The 17,994-nt window shown below is 31.7% G+C and overlaps 2 protein-coding genes across 5 annotated transcripts; one reads left to right on the forward strand and one right to left on the reverse strand.

Annotated features, from left to right (window-relative positions):
- Window positions 1–2,168: 2,168 nt before the first annotated feature.
- On the forward strand, window positions 2,169–12,751 carry LOC123263648 (ankyrin repeat and BTB/POZ domain-containing protein 2). Of its 4 annotated transcripts, XM_044726546.1 has the most exons (7): window positions 2,169–2,493; window positions 5,019–5,128; window positions 8,601–8,922; window positions 8,970–11,213; window positions 11,268–11,561; window positions 12,170–12,352; window positions 12,489–12,749. In XM_044726546.1, the coding sequence occupies exons 2-7, from the start codon at window positions 5,022–5,024 to the stop codon at window positions 12,678–12,680; spliced, it is 3,342 nt and encodes a 1,113-aa protein (XP_044582481.1). In that variant the 5' UTR covers window positions 2,169–2,493; window positions 5,019–5,021; the 3' UTR covers window positions 12,681–12,749. The 4 variants fall into 4 exon arrangements, with proteins under 4 accessions (XP_044582481.1, XP_044582479.1, XP_044582480.1 ...); XM_044726544.1 differs by lacking the exons at window positions 2,169–2,493; window positions 5,019–5,128 and adding an exon at window positions 7,186–7,859 and having other exon boundaries at window positions 11,271–11,561; window positions 12,489–12,751; XM_044726545.1 differs by lacking the exons at window positions 2,169–2,493; window positions 5,019–5,128 and adding an exon at window positions 7,186–7,859 and having other exon boundaries at window positions 8,976–11,213; window positions 12,489–12,751.
- Window positions 12,752–12,939: 188 nt separating this feature from the next.
- Window positions 12,940–16,625, reverse strand: LOC123263661 (syntaxin-12). The gene is made up of 6 exons (XM_044726577.1): window positions 16,527–16,625; window positions 16,168–16,368; window positions 14,184–14,349; window positions 13,984–14,117; window positions 13,779–13,912; window positions 12,940–13,237 (listed from the first exon to the last, which is right to left on the reverse strand). Exons 2-6 carry the CDS (start codon window positions 16,365–16,367, stop codon window positions 13,062–13,064), a joined length of 810 nt encoding a protein of 269 aa, XP_044582512.1. The 5' UTR covers window position 16,368; window positions 16,527–16,625; the 3' UTR covers window positions 12,940–13,061.
- Window positions 16,626–17,994: the final 1,369 nt, after the last annotated feature.

A 17,994-nucleotide genomic window follows, 5' to 3' on the forward strand; every position in this document is an offset into this window, starting at 1 on the left:
TTCCAAGAAAAAATAGTTTCAAGAACAATTGTAGAAATTTTTCGGCATGTTATTTATATTATTCTTGCAATAACTATTAAACTTTTTGTTTTTCCCTTTCTCCTATTGTTATTGCTGTTGTTCTTGTTGTTATTTGGTTCCTAAGATAGCTTCTGCTGATTCTGTCTTTGTCCTTGTCATTAGAATTATTATTTTTGTTGTTCCTGTTAATTCTATGATTAATTTTGTTATTTGTGGTTGTTCTTAATATTGTTGTTGTTGTTCCTCTTATTTCTATCTGTAGATTTGTTATTTTTATAGTTCCTATTATTTCTAATGTTAATTTTGTTATTTCTATAGTTGTTTCTGTCATTCCGATTATAAATTTTTTTGTTTCTGTTATTTCTAATGTTAATTTTATTGTTCCTGTTAATTTTGATAGTAATTTTGTTGTTCCTGCTAATTTTGATGATAATTTTGTAGTTCCTATCATTTTTAATATTAATCTTGTTACTCTTGTTATTGTTCCTGTTGTTTCTATTAGTAATTTTGTTATTCCTGCAGTTTCTGATGTTATTTTGGTTTTTTCTTTTAATCTTATTAAGAATTTTGTTGTTCCTGCAATTTTTTAAGTTATTTTTGTTGTTCCTGTTATTTCTAATGTTATTCTTGTTATTTTTAATGTTATTTCTGTAGCACCTATTGTTGTTCCTATTATTTTGATGCTTAATTTTATTATTCTTGTTATTTTTTACGTCATTTCTGTTGTTCCTGTTATTTTTGATGTTATTTTGAATGTTATTTTTGTTGTTCCTGTTATTTCTAATGTTATTTTTCTTATTTTAAATGTTATTTTTGTTATTTCTGTTATTTTTGTTATTTCTAATGTTAATTTTGTTATTTTTGTTGTTCCTGTTATTTCTAACGTTATTTTTGTTATTTTTAATGTTATTTTTGTTGTTTCTGTTATTTTCAATGTTATTTTTGTTATTTCTAATATTATTATTGCTATTTCTAATGTTATTTTTGTTGTTCCTGTTATTTATAAAGCTGTTCTTGTTATTTTTGATATTATTGTTATTGTTCATATTTTTGTTCTTGTCATTTCTCATGTTAATTTCGTTATCCTTGTTATTCTTAATGTAATTTCTCTTGTTTCCGACATGTTTATGGCTAATTTTGTTATTTTTGTTGTTCCCGTTATTTCTAATGTTATTCTTGTTGTTCCTGTGATTTCTAAAGTTAATTTTGTTATTTTTATTATTTTTAATGCTTTTTCTGTTGTTCCTGTTATTTTTATGCCTAATTTTGTTATTATTGTAGTTCCTATTATTTCTAATGTTAAATTTGTTGTTCCTATTATTTCTAATGCTATTCCTAAAATTTTTATTGTTCCTGTTATTGTTTCTATTATTTCCCATGTTAATTTTGTTGTTCTTGTTATCCTCAATATTATTTCCATTGTTCCTGTTATTTTTATGGCTAATTTTGTTAGTTTTGTTGTTCCTGTTATTTTTAATGCTATTCTTGTCATTATTGTTATTTTTAATGTTATTTTCATTGTTCCTGTTGTTGTTCCTGTAATTTCTAAAGTTAATTTTATGATTCTTGTTATTTTCAACGCTATTTCTGTTCTTGCTGTTATTTCTATGCCTAATTTTATTATTATTGTAGTTCCTCTTATTTCTAATGTTAAACTTGTTGTTCCTTTTATTTCTAATGTTATTCCTGTAATTTTTGTTGTTCCTATTATTTCTCATGTTAATTTTGTTATTCTTGTTATCCTCAACGTTATTTCTGTTGTTCCTGTTAGTTTTATAACTAATTTGATTATTATTGTTGTTCTTGTTATTTTAAATGTCAATTTTGTTATTCCCATTGTTGTTCCTGTCATCTTTGTCATTTTTTTATTAATTTTATCGTTCCTAATATTATTGTTGTTCCTACTACCGCCTCCTCAAGACTCAACCCAATTTCTTCGTCAACAATTCAACAATCTAATTAAAAAACAATTATTACCCCACCATTCCACCGTTAATTTCCTCCCTCCCTTCCCCTTCCCCTTCCCCTCAAAGCCTCTACAAATATTCCCTATAATGATAAAAAAATTTCCTCTTACCCATCGTGTCTCTAAATCTCCCCAACCTTCCAACAGATGTCAGCACCAAGCAGGCGCCTTTCTCTTAAACAGTTATTACCATCCACATCCACATCTTCTCCGTCACTAGTCACTATTACCATTAACCATTCTCATTCTCGGCATCACTATTATCATTATTACCGCATTTACATATATATGTATATGGTACTGATCCAGAGATGCTGTAGCGGCCCTATTGCCCATCGATCCCATATCGATCCTCGGGTCCTCGGGTTAAATCCTCGGAATATTAAAACAAAAAACAATACTTTAAAAGTGTCAGTGTCAAAATAATTTATAAAATGTTCAATTTGGGACTTATACAACCCAATAAAAACAACAACAATCATAATATTTACTAGCAAGTGTCTCAGGTGAGTTAAAAATTTTTATTTAATATTTTTTATTAATTTTATTAAGATTTAAAATTTTAATTTAAAGGTCGGGTCATCGACCTAAATTATTCAGCTCGCGAAAATTCGACTGCAGCTCGTGAATTTTTTAAATTTGTCCCGTTAATGGGCCAGGGAGTTTTTACCTGAATTAAGGAAAATTTTTTAATAATTTTTTTTTAGATTTTATTATTGTTATTGTTGTTATTATTGTGGTGGAAATTGAAATAGTATTTAGAAGCGTGGATAGTCGAATCGTAGATCGGGGGACGGAGTGAAAGTCTTTTGTGTGTGGAGTGTAGATGTACCTGGTCCGTGTAAAGGGAGATGGGATTTTGTCCGAGGAATGCAGTTACCGCGGTTGTGTACCTCAACGTCTTAACTCTTAACTGTTTACGGAGATTAAGTTGGGTTGGTTGATTTTTTTTTTTTTAGAATAATCATAACATATTATGAATTTTTATATTTTTTATTTATATTAATTGAGATTGCTTTAGGAAAATTTTCAGGGAAAATTTTTACCTGAACCTGAATTTTCTTATCCAATTTAAAAAAAATTTTAATTTTTTTTAATTTACCTGAACAGGTGAATTTTTCAGGTCCAAGTAAATTTTTAACCTGAATTTTCTAGTTCAATTTTTAGAAAAATTTAATTTTGTAAAATTTACCTGAACAGGTAAATTTTTCAGGTGCAGGTAAATTGTTTTAACCTGAACCTGAATTTTACTGATATAATTTTTTAAGAATTTTAATCAAGTTTTAAATATTTAAATTGGGAAAAATTTACCTGAGCACCTGAAAAATTCAGGTGAAACCTGAACCTAAATTTTGCGGCCTGAAAAACCTGGAAAGAATCTTCTTATAAAGTTAAATTTTCTCAGGTGTAAATTTGGAGAATCAGGTGTTGGATTAAAAATCAGGGAAAAATGAGAAAATCAGGTGAAGTTTGGTAAGATATTTTTTAGAAAAATTTTCTGACCTAAATTAAGTAAAAAATTAGGTTTTATTTTAAAAAAATTAGTCTTTTAGTGTAAATTCAGGTGAAAAATAATCAAAATTAAGTCCTAGGTAAATTAGGTTGTTCTTGGAAAGAAGGTTAACTATTTTTTATTTAAAATAAGGCTGCAAATTGATTAAATTAAGTCAGAAAATTTAATCTTTACCTAAAATCGAGTAAATTAGGTTGCAGGTCGACTTTTCTTCATTTAAAATTGATTTTTTAATCTCAAAGCAAGCAAATTAGGCTGCAGGTTATCTTATTTCTGATAAAAATCAACTTTAAGACCTAAAATAAGATAAATTTGACTACGATTAACCTTTCAGATTAATTATTAATATTAAAATTTCAATTTTCGACCTAAAATAAGGTAAATTTGGCTTTAAATCATCTCATTTGTCATAAAAATCACTTTTTTAACCTTTAATTAGGTAAATTAGGCTGCAGGTTGACTAATTACATCAAAAATTCATTTTTCAACCTTAAATTAGACAAAGTATGCTTCAGGTTGACTTAAATTGACTTATTTCTTATAAAAATCTACTTTTTAACCTTAAATCAGGTAAATTAGGCTTCAGGTTGACTTACTACTCATAAAAATCAACCTTATGACCTTAAATCAGGCTAATTAAGCCCTAATAATCCATTAAGGTCGACTATTTTTCCCAAAAATCACCCTTTTAACCTGAAATCAGGTAAATTTATCTTTAAATTGTCTTATTTTTCCCAAAAATCACCTTTTTGACCTTAAATTAGGTCAAATTATCTTCTTTACCACATAAATCACTTTTTTGACCTTTAATCATCTAAATTAGGCTCTAGGTTCCTAAATTTCCCCAAAAAACTTCAATTTTCCCCTAAAATTCCTTTCATAACTTTTTAAACCATAAAAATTCACTAAAAATTCATTTTTGTCACCTTAAAAAACCTTCAGATCAAATAAAACACCCAAAAAATGATCAAATTTAACGCTACCTCTTCAATAGCTTTTAAAAAGCTTAATTATAGGCTCCCTTAACTCTTAACCAAACAAAACAGGGTTCGAATCCCGGCCGCGGAATCAAACCTCAATTTTTATTTTTTTTTTAACTTTTTTTTTATTTTATTAACATTAATTTAAATTAATTATAAAAATATAAATTAACATTAACAAAATAAAATATTAAAATTGATTATTTAATAAATTAAAAAAAGCTATTTAGTAATTTAATTTATAATAAATAAATAAATAAATAAATGAATAAATAAAATAAATTAAAGACAATTGATAGAAAGCACGAGTTTTTTTTCATATCACACTAATTACTCACGACAATTAATGTCTTAGTTAATGACGATGATAATGACCTTCCAGAAGTTTTGTTAAGATTGTAGTCTTAGCCCGTGAAAGTGCAATAACTTTCCACTTATTGTTCTCCGACTTTCATCTTAAGTCTCTTTAATTTAAAATTAAAAATCACACATTAAATTAATTAAATTAATTAAATTAATCAATTAATTATTGTTACAGAATATGGAGGCGTATGGACACCCCGAGTTGATAAACTCTCGGCTGTCGCCCCAAAAAATTCAGAGCCAGCCTGAGCCTGGCCACGAAATTCTACGGCCGAAACCTCGCAGGTAAAAATAATTAAAATAAAAAGTAAAAATTACAATTAAAACTTAGGCTTTTTTTCTAAACTCCCACGATTATGCTACTGAAGATTCTCATGGACTTTCTTCTATTAATGCTCTGGGGATTTTATACATGATATGTTTATGTGGGTAATATATGATTTATTATACATCAAGAAAGCTATTATATGTTTGTGTTACATTACTAAATTGTGAGCCTGAAAGAAAAATCCGTCATGCTAGAGAGAAGGTATATCTTCTATCTGGAAAGATTATAAGCAAGGTTAATAGTGTTACTGTTGTTTTGATGTCTGGAATTTAATACTGGATTTTATGAATATTTTTTTTAATTATAATCTCAATTTTTTTTTTCAATTTAGAAATTTTAAAATTTTTTTTACAAAAATAATTTAGTAATTAAAAAAAAATTTTTTTTGGTAATATTCCGATTTTTCCACAATTTTCCCAAAATTTTCCATTTTCCTGAAATTCTATGCCTTTTTTCAATTTTTACAAAAAATTGAGTCATAAATTTTTACAAAATTAAATTTTCCAAATTTTCTATTAATTTTCCATCCTTAAAATTTTTGAATTTTTCTGAATTTTCTAAAAATTTTCAATTTTCTCTAAATGTTTAGTTTTTTTAAATTTCGCGAAAAAGTCATAAATTTTCACAAAATTAAATATTCCCAATTTTCTATAAATTTTCCAGCCTTAAAATTTATGAATTTTCCTCAATTTCCCAAAACTTATTTTTTTTTCTATTTTACAAGACTTTAACTTTATAATTTTACTTATTATATTTCATAAATTTTCTTATTAATTTTCCGATTTTTTCAAAATTTTCTAATTTTCATAAAATATTCTCCGTAGGTCATAAATTTTCACTAAATTAAATTTTCCTAATTTTCCGGCCTTGAAATTCTTAATTTTCCAAACTTATTTTCTTTCATTTTTAATTACTAAATTTTCCATGATTTTCCAGACCTAAAATTTCCAATTTTTTTCTAAACTTTATATGACAAATTTTCTTTAAAATTTCCATGAAATTTTCCTAATTTCTCGGCCGTGAATTTTTTAATTATTTTGACCTAATAAATTCACAAAATTTTCCAATGAAAATTCATAGTACCCAAATTTTCCCGCCCTTTAAAAAGAAAAAATTTCTAAAATTCCCACGCAAGAACAAACGGATAAGGGAGGAGTAATTTTATTTATGATAAAACTGTTATGATGATATGACAAAAGATAATGACACTCATAAAACAACAATCTAGAATCGAGAATAGAGTAGAGTAAAGTATCCTACACACATGTCACGTGTGTATAAGTGTATCAAAGAACAGTGGTAACCATTTCCTGCCCCCACTTTTCCGGAGGAAATCGTTTCACCTGGTACAGCGGAAACCACCGACACGCAGTGTTGCTTCAGTCACATGTGTTACCATCAGACTGATAAGTCGCATCATCGGAGTGGAGCTATTTAATCTTTATATCATGTTTTCAATCATTAATCATTTATTATCATAAAATTATCAATTATCAATCATCAATCATCAATCATCATAAAATCATCAATCATCAATCTTAAAATCATCAATCACCAATCATTAATCATCAATCATCGTAAGATCATCAATCATCATCATAAAATCATCAATCATCAATCATTACAAAATTATTAATGATTAATCATCAATCCTAAAAAAAATCATCAATCCTAAAAGTCATCAATCATCAATCCTAAAAAAAAATCACCAATCACCAATCATCAATCATCAATCATCAATCATCACAAAATTATTAATCATCAATCATCAATTCTAAAAAAGTCATCAATCATCAATCCTCAAAAAATCATCAATCACAATCCTAAAAAAGTGATCAATCATCAATCCTAAAAAAAATCATCAATTATCAATTACCAATCATCAATCATCAATCATCGTAAGATCATCAATCCTAAAAAAATCATCAATTATCAATCATCAATTACCAATCATCAACATCAATCCTAAAAAAGTCATCAATCATCAATCCTAAAAAAATCATCAATCACTAATCATCAATCATCAATCAGCAATCAACAAATCATCAATCAACAAATTAACAAATTATCAATTATCAATCAACAAATCAAAAAATCATCAATCATGTTTGACATCCTAAAAAAAGACAACTGTCAACTGAACTGCAAATGTGAACTCTGCCGAGAATTATCCAGTCCAGGGTCCAGTCCCAGGTCTGACTACTGTTCATCACCAACAGCGGAAATCTCCAAGGTCTTCCGGCCAATGGACAGCACCAATTTCATCCTCAGGCGGGCCATGCCCTTTGTCAGCCGGGCGCCTTCCAAGGAGTGGCAGGAAGCTACCATGGTGGATGACTACGGGACCATGTCCACGCTTGAGGACACCACCAAACTGCTTGATCTCGGACTGACTAGTACTAATAGTAGTCCCTCGCTAGTCGGAGGAAGGATTATGGACGGTGACTATGGTAAATTCACGCCGAGCAGACCCGCGCCGCCGAAACCCGATCAGGATCCCAATAAAATTGTGATTCATTGCGGGGAAAATTCACAGGAGGAAATTGTGGTACATGTCAGTCCTAGTAGGGAAGATGTTTTGAAGATTGAAGAGGACGAAACTAGGATTGAAGATTACTGGTCTTTGCCGGGGGATACTACTGGGTTCAAGGCTGACTGGAGTTTTGTGCAGCAGTGGCGGCTTCGTGGGTAATTTTTTAGTGGGCGGAATTTTGAAAAATTATTCTTGTGGTTTTGAGTTCGTTGGGGGGGGGGGGGGGTTGAGTGATTTAAGTACTCGCATTGATGTGTTTTGATGGATGGAAGTTTGAGAACTTTGAAGTTGAAGTTGAAATTTTGGAAAAAATTTTTTTTGTATTTTTGGGGTCTTTGTGATGTTTTGAGTGATTTAAGTACTCGCATTGATGTGTTTTGATGGATGGAAGTTTGAGAACTTTGAAGTTGAAGTTGAAATTTTGGAAAAATTTTTTTTGTATTTTTGGGGTCTTTGTGATGTTTTGAGTGATTTAAGTATTCGCATCAATGTGTTTTGACCGCTAGAAATTTGAGAAATTTGAAATTCAAAATTTTTAAAAAAAATTTTTTTGCATTTTTGAGTTCCTTTTGACATCCTAAGTGATTTAAGTACTCGCGTCAATGTGTTTTGACAATTAGAACCTCGAGAAATTTAAAGTTCAAAAATCTAAATTTCAACAAAATTTTCAAAAAAACTTTTTTTGCATTTTTAAGTTCTCTATGATATTCTAAGTAATTTAAGTAATCGCATCAATATGTTTTGACAATTAGAACCTCGAGAAATTTGAATTTCAAAAATCCAAATTTTGAAAAATTTTTTTTGCATTTTTAACTTCTCTACGATATTCTAAGTAATTTAAGCACTCACATGACTATGCTCAGACGACTAAAACTCTTTGAAAATCTAATTTCCAGACCGAGTGGCGCGAAGGATGTCTACTGCCCTCCGTACGGCAAGGACAGCCCCGAATCGGCTCGCCTCGAGTCAGACCACCCGCACCACCACCACAGCTTGCACTTACGTCGCCCAGAATGCACGGAGAACAGTTCCTCCGACGAGAACCGTTCCTCTGGCCACGCAAGTATGTCAGACACCGGCGGTCACAGCAGCAGCTCGCCCTACCGAGCGCGAGAGCAACTAAACTCAGTTCCCGAAGACGACAGATTCTCAGCGTCAGTGACCCAGCGGCGAAACCGTGGCCCAAGCCGCAACAGACACCGAGCCACACCAGCGAAGGTAAGTAACTCTCTTTTTCCACCTTCACTCCCTAACCCTAGTTCCAGTTGCAGGTTCCGTGGAACGGTTCCGGCCTGGAGGACATAAAACTCGCCATCCAGCAGCTGACGATGCGGTCCCACACTTCAACTTCAACCTACTCATCTCTCAGCGGATCAGAAAGCTCCGAGCCAGCAGTCCGGCGGCTGATGCGGCACTCCAGCCTGGAGACGATCAACACCAACGTGACCAGCGCGGACGAGTTCGTCTGGGTCGACTCGCACAACCGCCTAGTCGAGCTCCAGAGCCTCCCCTGGAGCCACCACGACGTCCTCCGAGTCCTCCAGACCGGCCGCGCACGAGAGCACATGGACCTAGTCTCCATGGACACCATCCCCAGGCTGTCCTACCTCCTCCAGCGGGCCCTAGTCCGCGTGGCCCGCGAAATCCAGCGCCTGGCCCGCCCTCTAGGGCTCTGCAGCAAGCATGAGGTCGCCAGCGCCCTTAAGATCGTCCTCTGCCCTGCCCTAGCGGACTCCTGCATCAAAGCCTGCTTCAGAGCCGCCGCCATGTTTGCAGTTTCCGGAGACCAGCTGCGCCAATCAAAATCTTCGCGCTCAGGCCTGACTCTTCCAGTCGGGAGGTTCCTCAGGTGGATGTCAGACGTGCGGCTCGGCAAGATGGTCCACGAGTACGCGGCTATCTACCTAGCCGCAGGGATGGAGAACCTCCTAGAGGAGATCCTCCTCCAGTGTCTCCCTCCAGACGCAGTGACTTTAACAGCCACCATGCTGGAGCACGCAATCGCCAACAACGGCGACCTCTGGGGCCTGCTCCAGCCTTACGCCCATCTAAACGCCGGCCGTACGGCTTCTGGGGCCCTAGCCATGCCCCGATGGGCCTCAGTCAGCAGCCTCAACTCCTCCACCTCCAAAGGAAGCCGAGATCTAGGAAACATTGAGCCCTCCTTGCTCACCACCTGCGTAGGGTCGCTTTCAGAGCTTCTAGAGCTCATCTCCAAGCTGACCCACGCCGGAAAGTGCCCCACCCCTTTGACCTCTAGGGCCCTCAACGCCCTCTTCTACTACATGCGCTGTTCCCAATTAGAGCACGGAGATAAAAGCGCGGGAATCCAGGAACTAGCTTACGAGAGGGCGTATGTAGTCCTGCCCCCTCTTGTTGAGTGGCTGAGAGTCTCAGCGGCTCACTCGGAGTACCGCCATGGAGGCGTGGTCGACCACGATGACGTCAACCAAGCAGCCAGGCTCCTCCTCCCGGGCGTTGACTGTCCCGTAAGGCCGCTTTGTTTTGAAGAAGTCAGCTGCCGTAGGGCCGACGATGAGTTTGTTAAACGCCTGACATTGGACATGGCTTTTAAAATGCTGACCAGTGGCCGTAGGGATTTGGTCAGCCAGGCTTTGCCCCTCCTACCCCCCACTAAAATCAACACAGTCAACGATTCTGGCCTTACGGCTCTTATGCTCGCCTGTATAGCCAATAACGAAGCCGCTGTGACTACCCTATTGGACGCGGGGGCGGATCCTAACATCGAAAGCCCCACCCCCGGAGCCACACCCCTTAAATCCACCCCTAAGAGCCAGAGTAACGCGGAAACTCAGCACTGGACGGCGCTGACCTTCGTTTCTTTGTTAGGCCACTGTCAAATCGCCAGGATTTTATTGGAAAGGGGCGCTAAGGTCGAGGGTGGGGCCAGAGTGGGAGAGGACAAGTGTACTGTCACACCCCTTCAGGCGGCTACGGCTACAGGGTGCCATGAAATGGTCGCGCTGTTACTGGCTCATGGCGCGCAGCCTTTTTTATCGACTATTGTCAAAGACGGGTTCAGTTACTCCGGTGCGGCTCAGCGCGGCTGCTACAGCGCCATCTGTGTTGCCACCGCCCACGGCCAGAGGGCGTGTCTCCACCAGCTGCTGTCCCACCCACTGAACTTCTCCAGGAAGGACAAGGAGGTCCTAAGTTTAGAGGAAATCCTCGCAGAGGGCAGCACTGAGCCCCTGACCAAGACCAAGGACCCGGTGTTTAATAAAGTCCAGAGCAAGGCCCTCCAGGAGGCGATGTACCACAGTGCGGAGAGCAACCACCTGGAGATCACCATGGAGTTAAGAGGGCTAGGTGTCACTTGGACTCTGCACTGCTGGATGGCCAGTTTAGCTACTGCCCATGAGATGAGGATAGATACCGTCATTGATCAGCTCCTCCAGGACTTCCTCCAGGTCTGCCCAGATGACTACTCCTCCCAATTTGTCCAGGAGTGTCTGCCATTGTTGTTCAATATTTTTCGGTACAATAAGGTAAGTTTTTTTGTTTTTTTGAGTGAATTTTGGATTTAAGGATGATTTTTTCAGAAGGAGGGAACTACGCTCCTCCTAGCGGATATTTTTTGCAACTGCTACGGCTGGGAGCCGATAAAGAAGATCAGGGATACGACTGTACCGACCGGGTCTAGGATAGATCCCAAGTTTGTGAATAATCCTGAACTTAGTGATGTTCAGTTCCGGGTAGAGGGCCGCGTTTTTTACGGGCATAAAATTGTGCTCATTACCTCCTCGCCTAGGTTCAGAAATATGCTCAGTTCTAAACTTTGTGAAGGGAACCCTCCTATTGTGCAGATTAATGATATAAGATATCATATTTTCCAGGCAAGTCTTATAATTCCTACTTTTGTTAAAATGCACTGTATTTTCATAAATATTGACGTTTTCTAAGATATAAGCTCATTTTGATGTTACACTCATCAAGAGCTTTCATTTGAATACCCACATACATTTTTGATATATTTTTCATATATACAAATATATAATATATATAAATATATAAAATATATGAAAAATTGATGTGGGTACTAAAATGAAAGGTCTTGATAAGTATAACATCAGGATGAGCTTATATCTTTAAAAATGTCAATAGTTCACAAGATACAAGGTCATTTCTTAATTATTGCCCTTTTTAAAGATATAAGCTCATCTTGATGACACACTCATCGAGACCTTTTATTTGAGTACCCACATGCATTTTTGATATATTTTTCATATATACATATATATGATATATATAAATATATGAAATATATGAAAAATTAATGTGGGTACTCAAATGAAAGGTCTCGATGAGTGTATCATCAGGATGAACTTATATCATGAAAAATGTCAATAGTTCACAAGATACGAAGTCATTTCTTATCATAAGGTCAATACTTATCATAAATTAGATTTGTATAATTTTGTATTTATTTTAAAATTACTGACAGATGGTAATGGAATTTCTTTACCACGGAGGCTGCGCGAGTTTGCAAGTCAACCAGAGTGACGTCTTGGAACTCATGGCAGCGGCTAACTTCTTCCAGCTTGACGGGCTTTTAAGGTACTGCGAGGCCCAGTGCTCTTCTATAGTCGACCTGGATAATGTAGTCTCCATGTATATCCACGCCAAGGTAAAAAAAAAACGATTTCATCGACAGTAGCATCAATTTTACAGTCACTATATTATATTCAGACGGAACAGGGTTCGATTCCCGGCTTGAGTTTTTTTTTTTTTTTTTTTTTTTTTTAATGTCAATAATTTTCCAGGTGTACAACGCGAACCAATTACTGGAATATTGCCAAGGTTTCCTTCTTCAGAATATGGTGGCGCTGATGACCTACGACGACTCGGTAAAGCGATTATTATTCGCTAAAAAATTACCAAATCACGATGTACTTGCCGGACTTCTTGCCACGCTTCAATCGAGAATAAAATCGCGGAAGCAATATAAAAATTAATTTATTATTTTTATTTATATAATCAATTTTATAAAAAAATATTTATCATGTACATAAATAAATTTAAGGTGGATTATTTTGAAAAATAAATTCTAAAATTTATTAATACATATTTTTATTAACAAATGACTTTGGATACATTTTTTTTTAATGATAGTGATTATTTATAAATATGTACAAAATGTAAATTAAAAAAAAAATTATTTGGAATGACGTGAAAGGTCTCTGTACAAAGTAATCAAATAAAATTTACAATACAGGCTTTATAATTAATTATTAGTCTTTTAAAAAATTATTGATGCAATTTATAATTATTATGAGAGATTATAAATATTTAAATTGTATAAAATAATTTTTTTTTTAGAGTGGGAAAAATTTTTGCTAACTATATTTTGTGACTAGGATTACTATTAAAATAATTACGACAATTATTGCTAAGAGTAAAACAAAGAATACTTTTTTACGGTACTTATTTTGATAACTACTCGCTCGGGAAAGCTCCTGAGCACCTAGACCAACATTTCCGTGGACGTTCTCTATGCTATTTTCAATTGTATCTGAAAAAAAAAATTTTTTTTATTAATTTTATTGAAAAAATAAATTTTTTTCTTTAAATTTATTAAAATTAATTAAAAAAACCAAGAAAGAATGTTTAAATAATTTTTTTAAGTGAATTTTAAATAAAAAAAATTTTTTTGAATTTGAATTTTGGCGCGAGTGTGACGTATTACCTTTTCCGCCGCGCGAGACGCCATCTTACAGAGACTAAAGGAACTATTTTTAATTTTTTTATGTTTTTAATGAAAAAACGGGTTAAATAATGAATTTTTTAAAATTTTTTTTCTGTAAAATTATTAAAAATAAGTAATAAAATAAAGAAAGAATGCTTAAATAATTTTTTTAGGTGAATTTTAAATAAAAAAAATTTTTGAATTTGAATTTTGGCGGGAGTGTGACCTATTTTCTTTTCCGCCGCGCGCAACGCCATCTTACAGAATTTAAAGGAACTATTAAAAATTTTTTTTTATTTTTAATGAAAAAACGAGTTAAATAATGAATTTTTAGTGAAAATTTGTAAGTTTCATTGTAAATAAATACCAATTGAACCTCCTTGTTGATTAACTAAAGCACCAAGTTCACGCATAATCTGATTAACGTCCAAAATATCACCCTCTAGTTTCTGAATCAAGTCTTCACGTTCCAGCAAAATTCCCTGTTCAAATTCCAGGGCTCTAAAAAATTAAAATAAATTTATTAAATTAATTTTAATAATATCAATTAATTAAATTAATAATTAACTAACCTTTGCTCGTTCCGGCGAAGTTGATCTTGTTTTGCGAAGGCTATCTGCTCGTCCTCGTCTTCGTCGCTCTCGAAGCGGTAGTTATCGAAGTCGACGTCTTGTAAAACGTGTCGCTTCATTTTTTGTAGCACTGACTGAAAATAAATAAATTAATTAATTTTAGGGAGTAATTATTAATTAGTGGGAGTTTTTTAAATTACCTGTTGCATGTCGGAGTATCTTCTGAGGGCGTCTTTGAAGTCAGTGGTAAGCTTTTCTATTTGTAACTTTTGTTCCTTGTCACCGCGCTTCATCAGAACTGCTATTCGGGCTATGTCACGGCTTGTTTGAGTTACTACGTTGTTTGTTGCCTTTTGGGTTACTTGGCTAAATTAGAGAAGGGGAGGGGGTGTGGTTATTAGTAATTAGATCAATTGAGGTAGATGAATTTTCTGAGAAAGAAGTAATGTAGACATTTTCGGAGAAAATATGATTACAGAAATTTAATACAGATACCTTTTGAGAAAATATCATTATAGAAAATTAATGAAGTTATTTTCTGAGGAATTATCATTACAGAAAATAAATACAGATATTTTCTGAGGAAATTTCACTACAGAAAATCAATACAGATATTTTCTGAGGGAATTTCATTACATATATTTTTTAAGAAAATATCATTACAGAAATTTAATACAGATATTTTCTGAGGAAATATCATTACAGATATTTTCTGACGAAACATCAGTACAGAACATTAATACAGATATTTTCTGAGGAAATATCAGTACAGATATTTAATACAGATATTTTCTAAAAAAATATCATTACAGATAATTAATACAGATATTTGTTAAGAAAATATCATTACAGAAATTTAATACAGATATTTTCTGAGGAAATATCATTACAGATATTTTCTGAGAAAATATAATTACAGTTAATTAATACAGATATTATCTGAGAAAATATCATTACAAAAAATTAATACAGATATTTTCTAAAAAAATATCACTACAGAAATTTAATACAGATATTTTCTGTGAAAATATCATTATAGAAAATTAATACAGATATTTTCAAAGAAAATATCATTGCAGAAATTTAATACAGATATTTTCTAAGAAAATATCTTTACAGAAAATTTCTGAGAAAATAACTAGACAAAAATTAAATACAGAAATTTTCTTAGAAAATCAATACGAAAATCTAATACGGAAATTTTCTTGCAAAATATCAATGTAGAAAATTTATAGAATAAAATTAATGCAAAAATTCTTCAAGAAAAACTTAATACAGAAAGTCTTTAAAGAAATTAATAAATACATATTATCTTTAAAAAAAGTGTAAATACAGAAGATTTATTAAGAAAATATTACTGCAAATAATTATTTAAGAAACTAAATCCAGGAATATTTTTATTAAATTTATCTGTAAATAAATTTTCTCAGAAATCATTAATACATTAATTATCTAAGAATTACTCTCGAAATTTTTCAAGACAAACTTAATGCAGAAATTTTACAATAAAAATTTTCTTAATAAATAAATTTTCTCAGAACTTGCCAACACAAAAAAAAAATCGAGGATTTTTTAGAGGTAAAATAAAAAAATATATTTTCAAAAATCAATCAGCAAATTTAAACAATTCTCAGAAAAATTGTCAACGTCCAAGAAAATTTTTCTTAAAAAAAAAAAAAAAAAAATTGTTAATGACAACTAATGAAAATCATTGAATTTAATGAAAATAAAATTATCTGACCTTAAAAAATTTAAATAATTTTTTTATTCAAAAAAATTTGAAAAGTTTTAAGTGCAGTTTTTAAAAAATATTTTTTTACTAAAAAAAATTTTCAATGATAGCCAATAAAAATCATCGAATTTATGAAAAATTGTATGAAAATTAATGGAGCACATATTTAATAATTTAAAAAATTTTATAATAAATAAACTATTGCAAAAAAAATAAGAAAAAAAATTGATATCTAAAAATTGAAAAAAATAAAAAATGTAATTTTTTAAAAATAATTTTTTGTAAAATAAAATAAAAAAATTGTTAACTTGAATGTCAAAAAATTTAATTTTTTTTAAATTCTACTTGTTGATTTTTTTTAATAATTTATTTGTAAAAAAATTCTTAAAATTATAAATTATCTGCCAAATAAATTTTCATATTTATAACATAAAAATCTAAAAATAACTCACACTTGATCGCGAAGCTCCCGGGTGTCTCTGTTGGTCCCGATGTGCTTGGCAGCGCGCTCCATGGACTTCCAGCTGGCGTTAATCGCGTAGATGTTGGTGGTGATGTTCTCCGTGAGGCTGTATAGCTCCGTGGGGCTGAACCCGACGTCGGGGACCGTCCGCTGGTCCGTAGCACCGTAGTTGTGCCCCATGTATGCCATCCTAGTGCAGGTCACGTATAATTAAAATCTAACCTCAATGTTTTTAGCGAATTTCACGACCCAACTCGCAAGCACCAAAAGTAAGTGTCTAATTATTTATTATTTTTATTGCCAAAGATGACATTGTCATTGTCATTATTATGAATTAATATTAATTACCTTTTATTTTGTTTTTAAGCACCCTCACCGATGACAGATCCAGATTACAGATGACAGCAGTGCTCCCACCAGTTTTTACGCATTTTTCACCTTCTGCGCATGCGTTAATTATTAAACACTTGAGTCAAGTAAGAATTTATTTTATTTGTTATTATTAATTTTATTAATTTATTATTTCACCTTAAAATTTTATTATTTTTATATTTTTTTATATTAAATTTAAATTAATTAATTTATTTAAAAATTTTAATATTAAATTTTTCTTAAAAATTTAATATTAAATTTAAATTAATTGATTTAATATTAAATTTAAATTAATTAATTTAATATTAAATTTAAATTAATTAATTTATTTAAAAATTTTAATATTAAATTTTTCTTAAAAATTTAATATTAAATTTAAATTAATTGATTTAATATTAAATTTAAATTAATTAATTTTTTTTTTTTTAATTTAATATTAAATTTTTCTTAAAAATTTAATTTATTAAAAATTCTTTAAAAAAGATTTTGAGTAATTTTTATTTTTTTATAATTGAAAGTAAAAAAATATTATTTTAAATAATTAAATAGAGTAAATTTTAATAAAAAATTAATTTTTTTAATTTTTGAGCCCATAATTAATGTTAAAAATTATTTTTCAATATTTGATCCCAAAACTAAAGTTAAAAATTAATTTTTTCAATTTTTGAGCCAAAAATTTTAGCAAAAAATTAATTTTTAGTCTTCGATCCCAAAATTAATGTTAAGACTTAATTATTTTAATTTTTGAGCCCAGAATTTCATTAAAAAATTAATTAAAAAAATTTTTAAGCTCATAATTGACGTTAAAAATTAATTTTTTCAATTTTTGAGCCAAAAAGTTTAGCAAAAAATTAATTTTTAGTATTTGATCCCAAAATTAATGGCAAAAATTAATTATATTAAATTTTGAGCCCATAATTTCATTAAAAAAGTAATTTAAAAAATTTTTAAGCTCATAATTGATGTTAAAGGGTGGGGAGCATCTCTGCAGAGAATTTCTCTACATTTTATAATCCCTCAGCAGAAATCTTTATTTTAAAAAATTGTCAGTATAAAACTCTACAATGAAAACAAATCAATTTAAAAAATCCTTCATTTGAAAATCTCTCAGGAAACAATTGATTAAAATGAAACTTCTCTATATCGTAAAACTCTCAGGCGATGCATCTCTCAGAAACAATAGCCCGATAATTTACTAAATTCATGTGTATTCTTTTTTCATTAAAATAATAAAAAATATAAAGTTTTTTGAGATCTCAAAATGTGATCGTCCGATGAAAACTAGATTTAAAAAAATATTTTATGGATGTTATAATTATTAATAACTAGAACTTTATATTTTTGATAGAAATTTTTTCAAAGCACGTCAAATACAGAAAATGGTGTCCCGATTTTGGTGAAAAAATGCCACTAGCTGCATATGCTGTTAATTATTATGAACCCT

The sequence above is a fragment of the Cotesia glomerata genome, linkage group LG4 (genome assembly GCF_020080835.1).
Source record: "Cotesia glomerata isolate CgM1 linkage group LG4, MPM_Cglom_v2.3, whole genome shotgun sequence".
NCBI lineage: Eukaryota > Metazoa > Arthropoda > Insecta > Hymenoptera > Braconidae > Cotesia > Cotesia glomerata.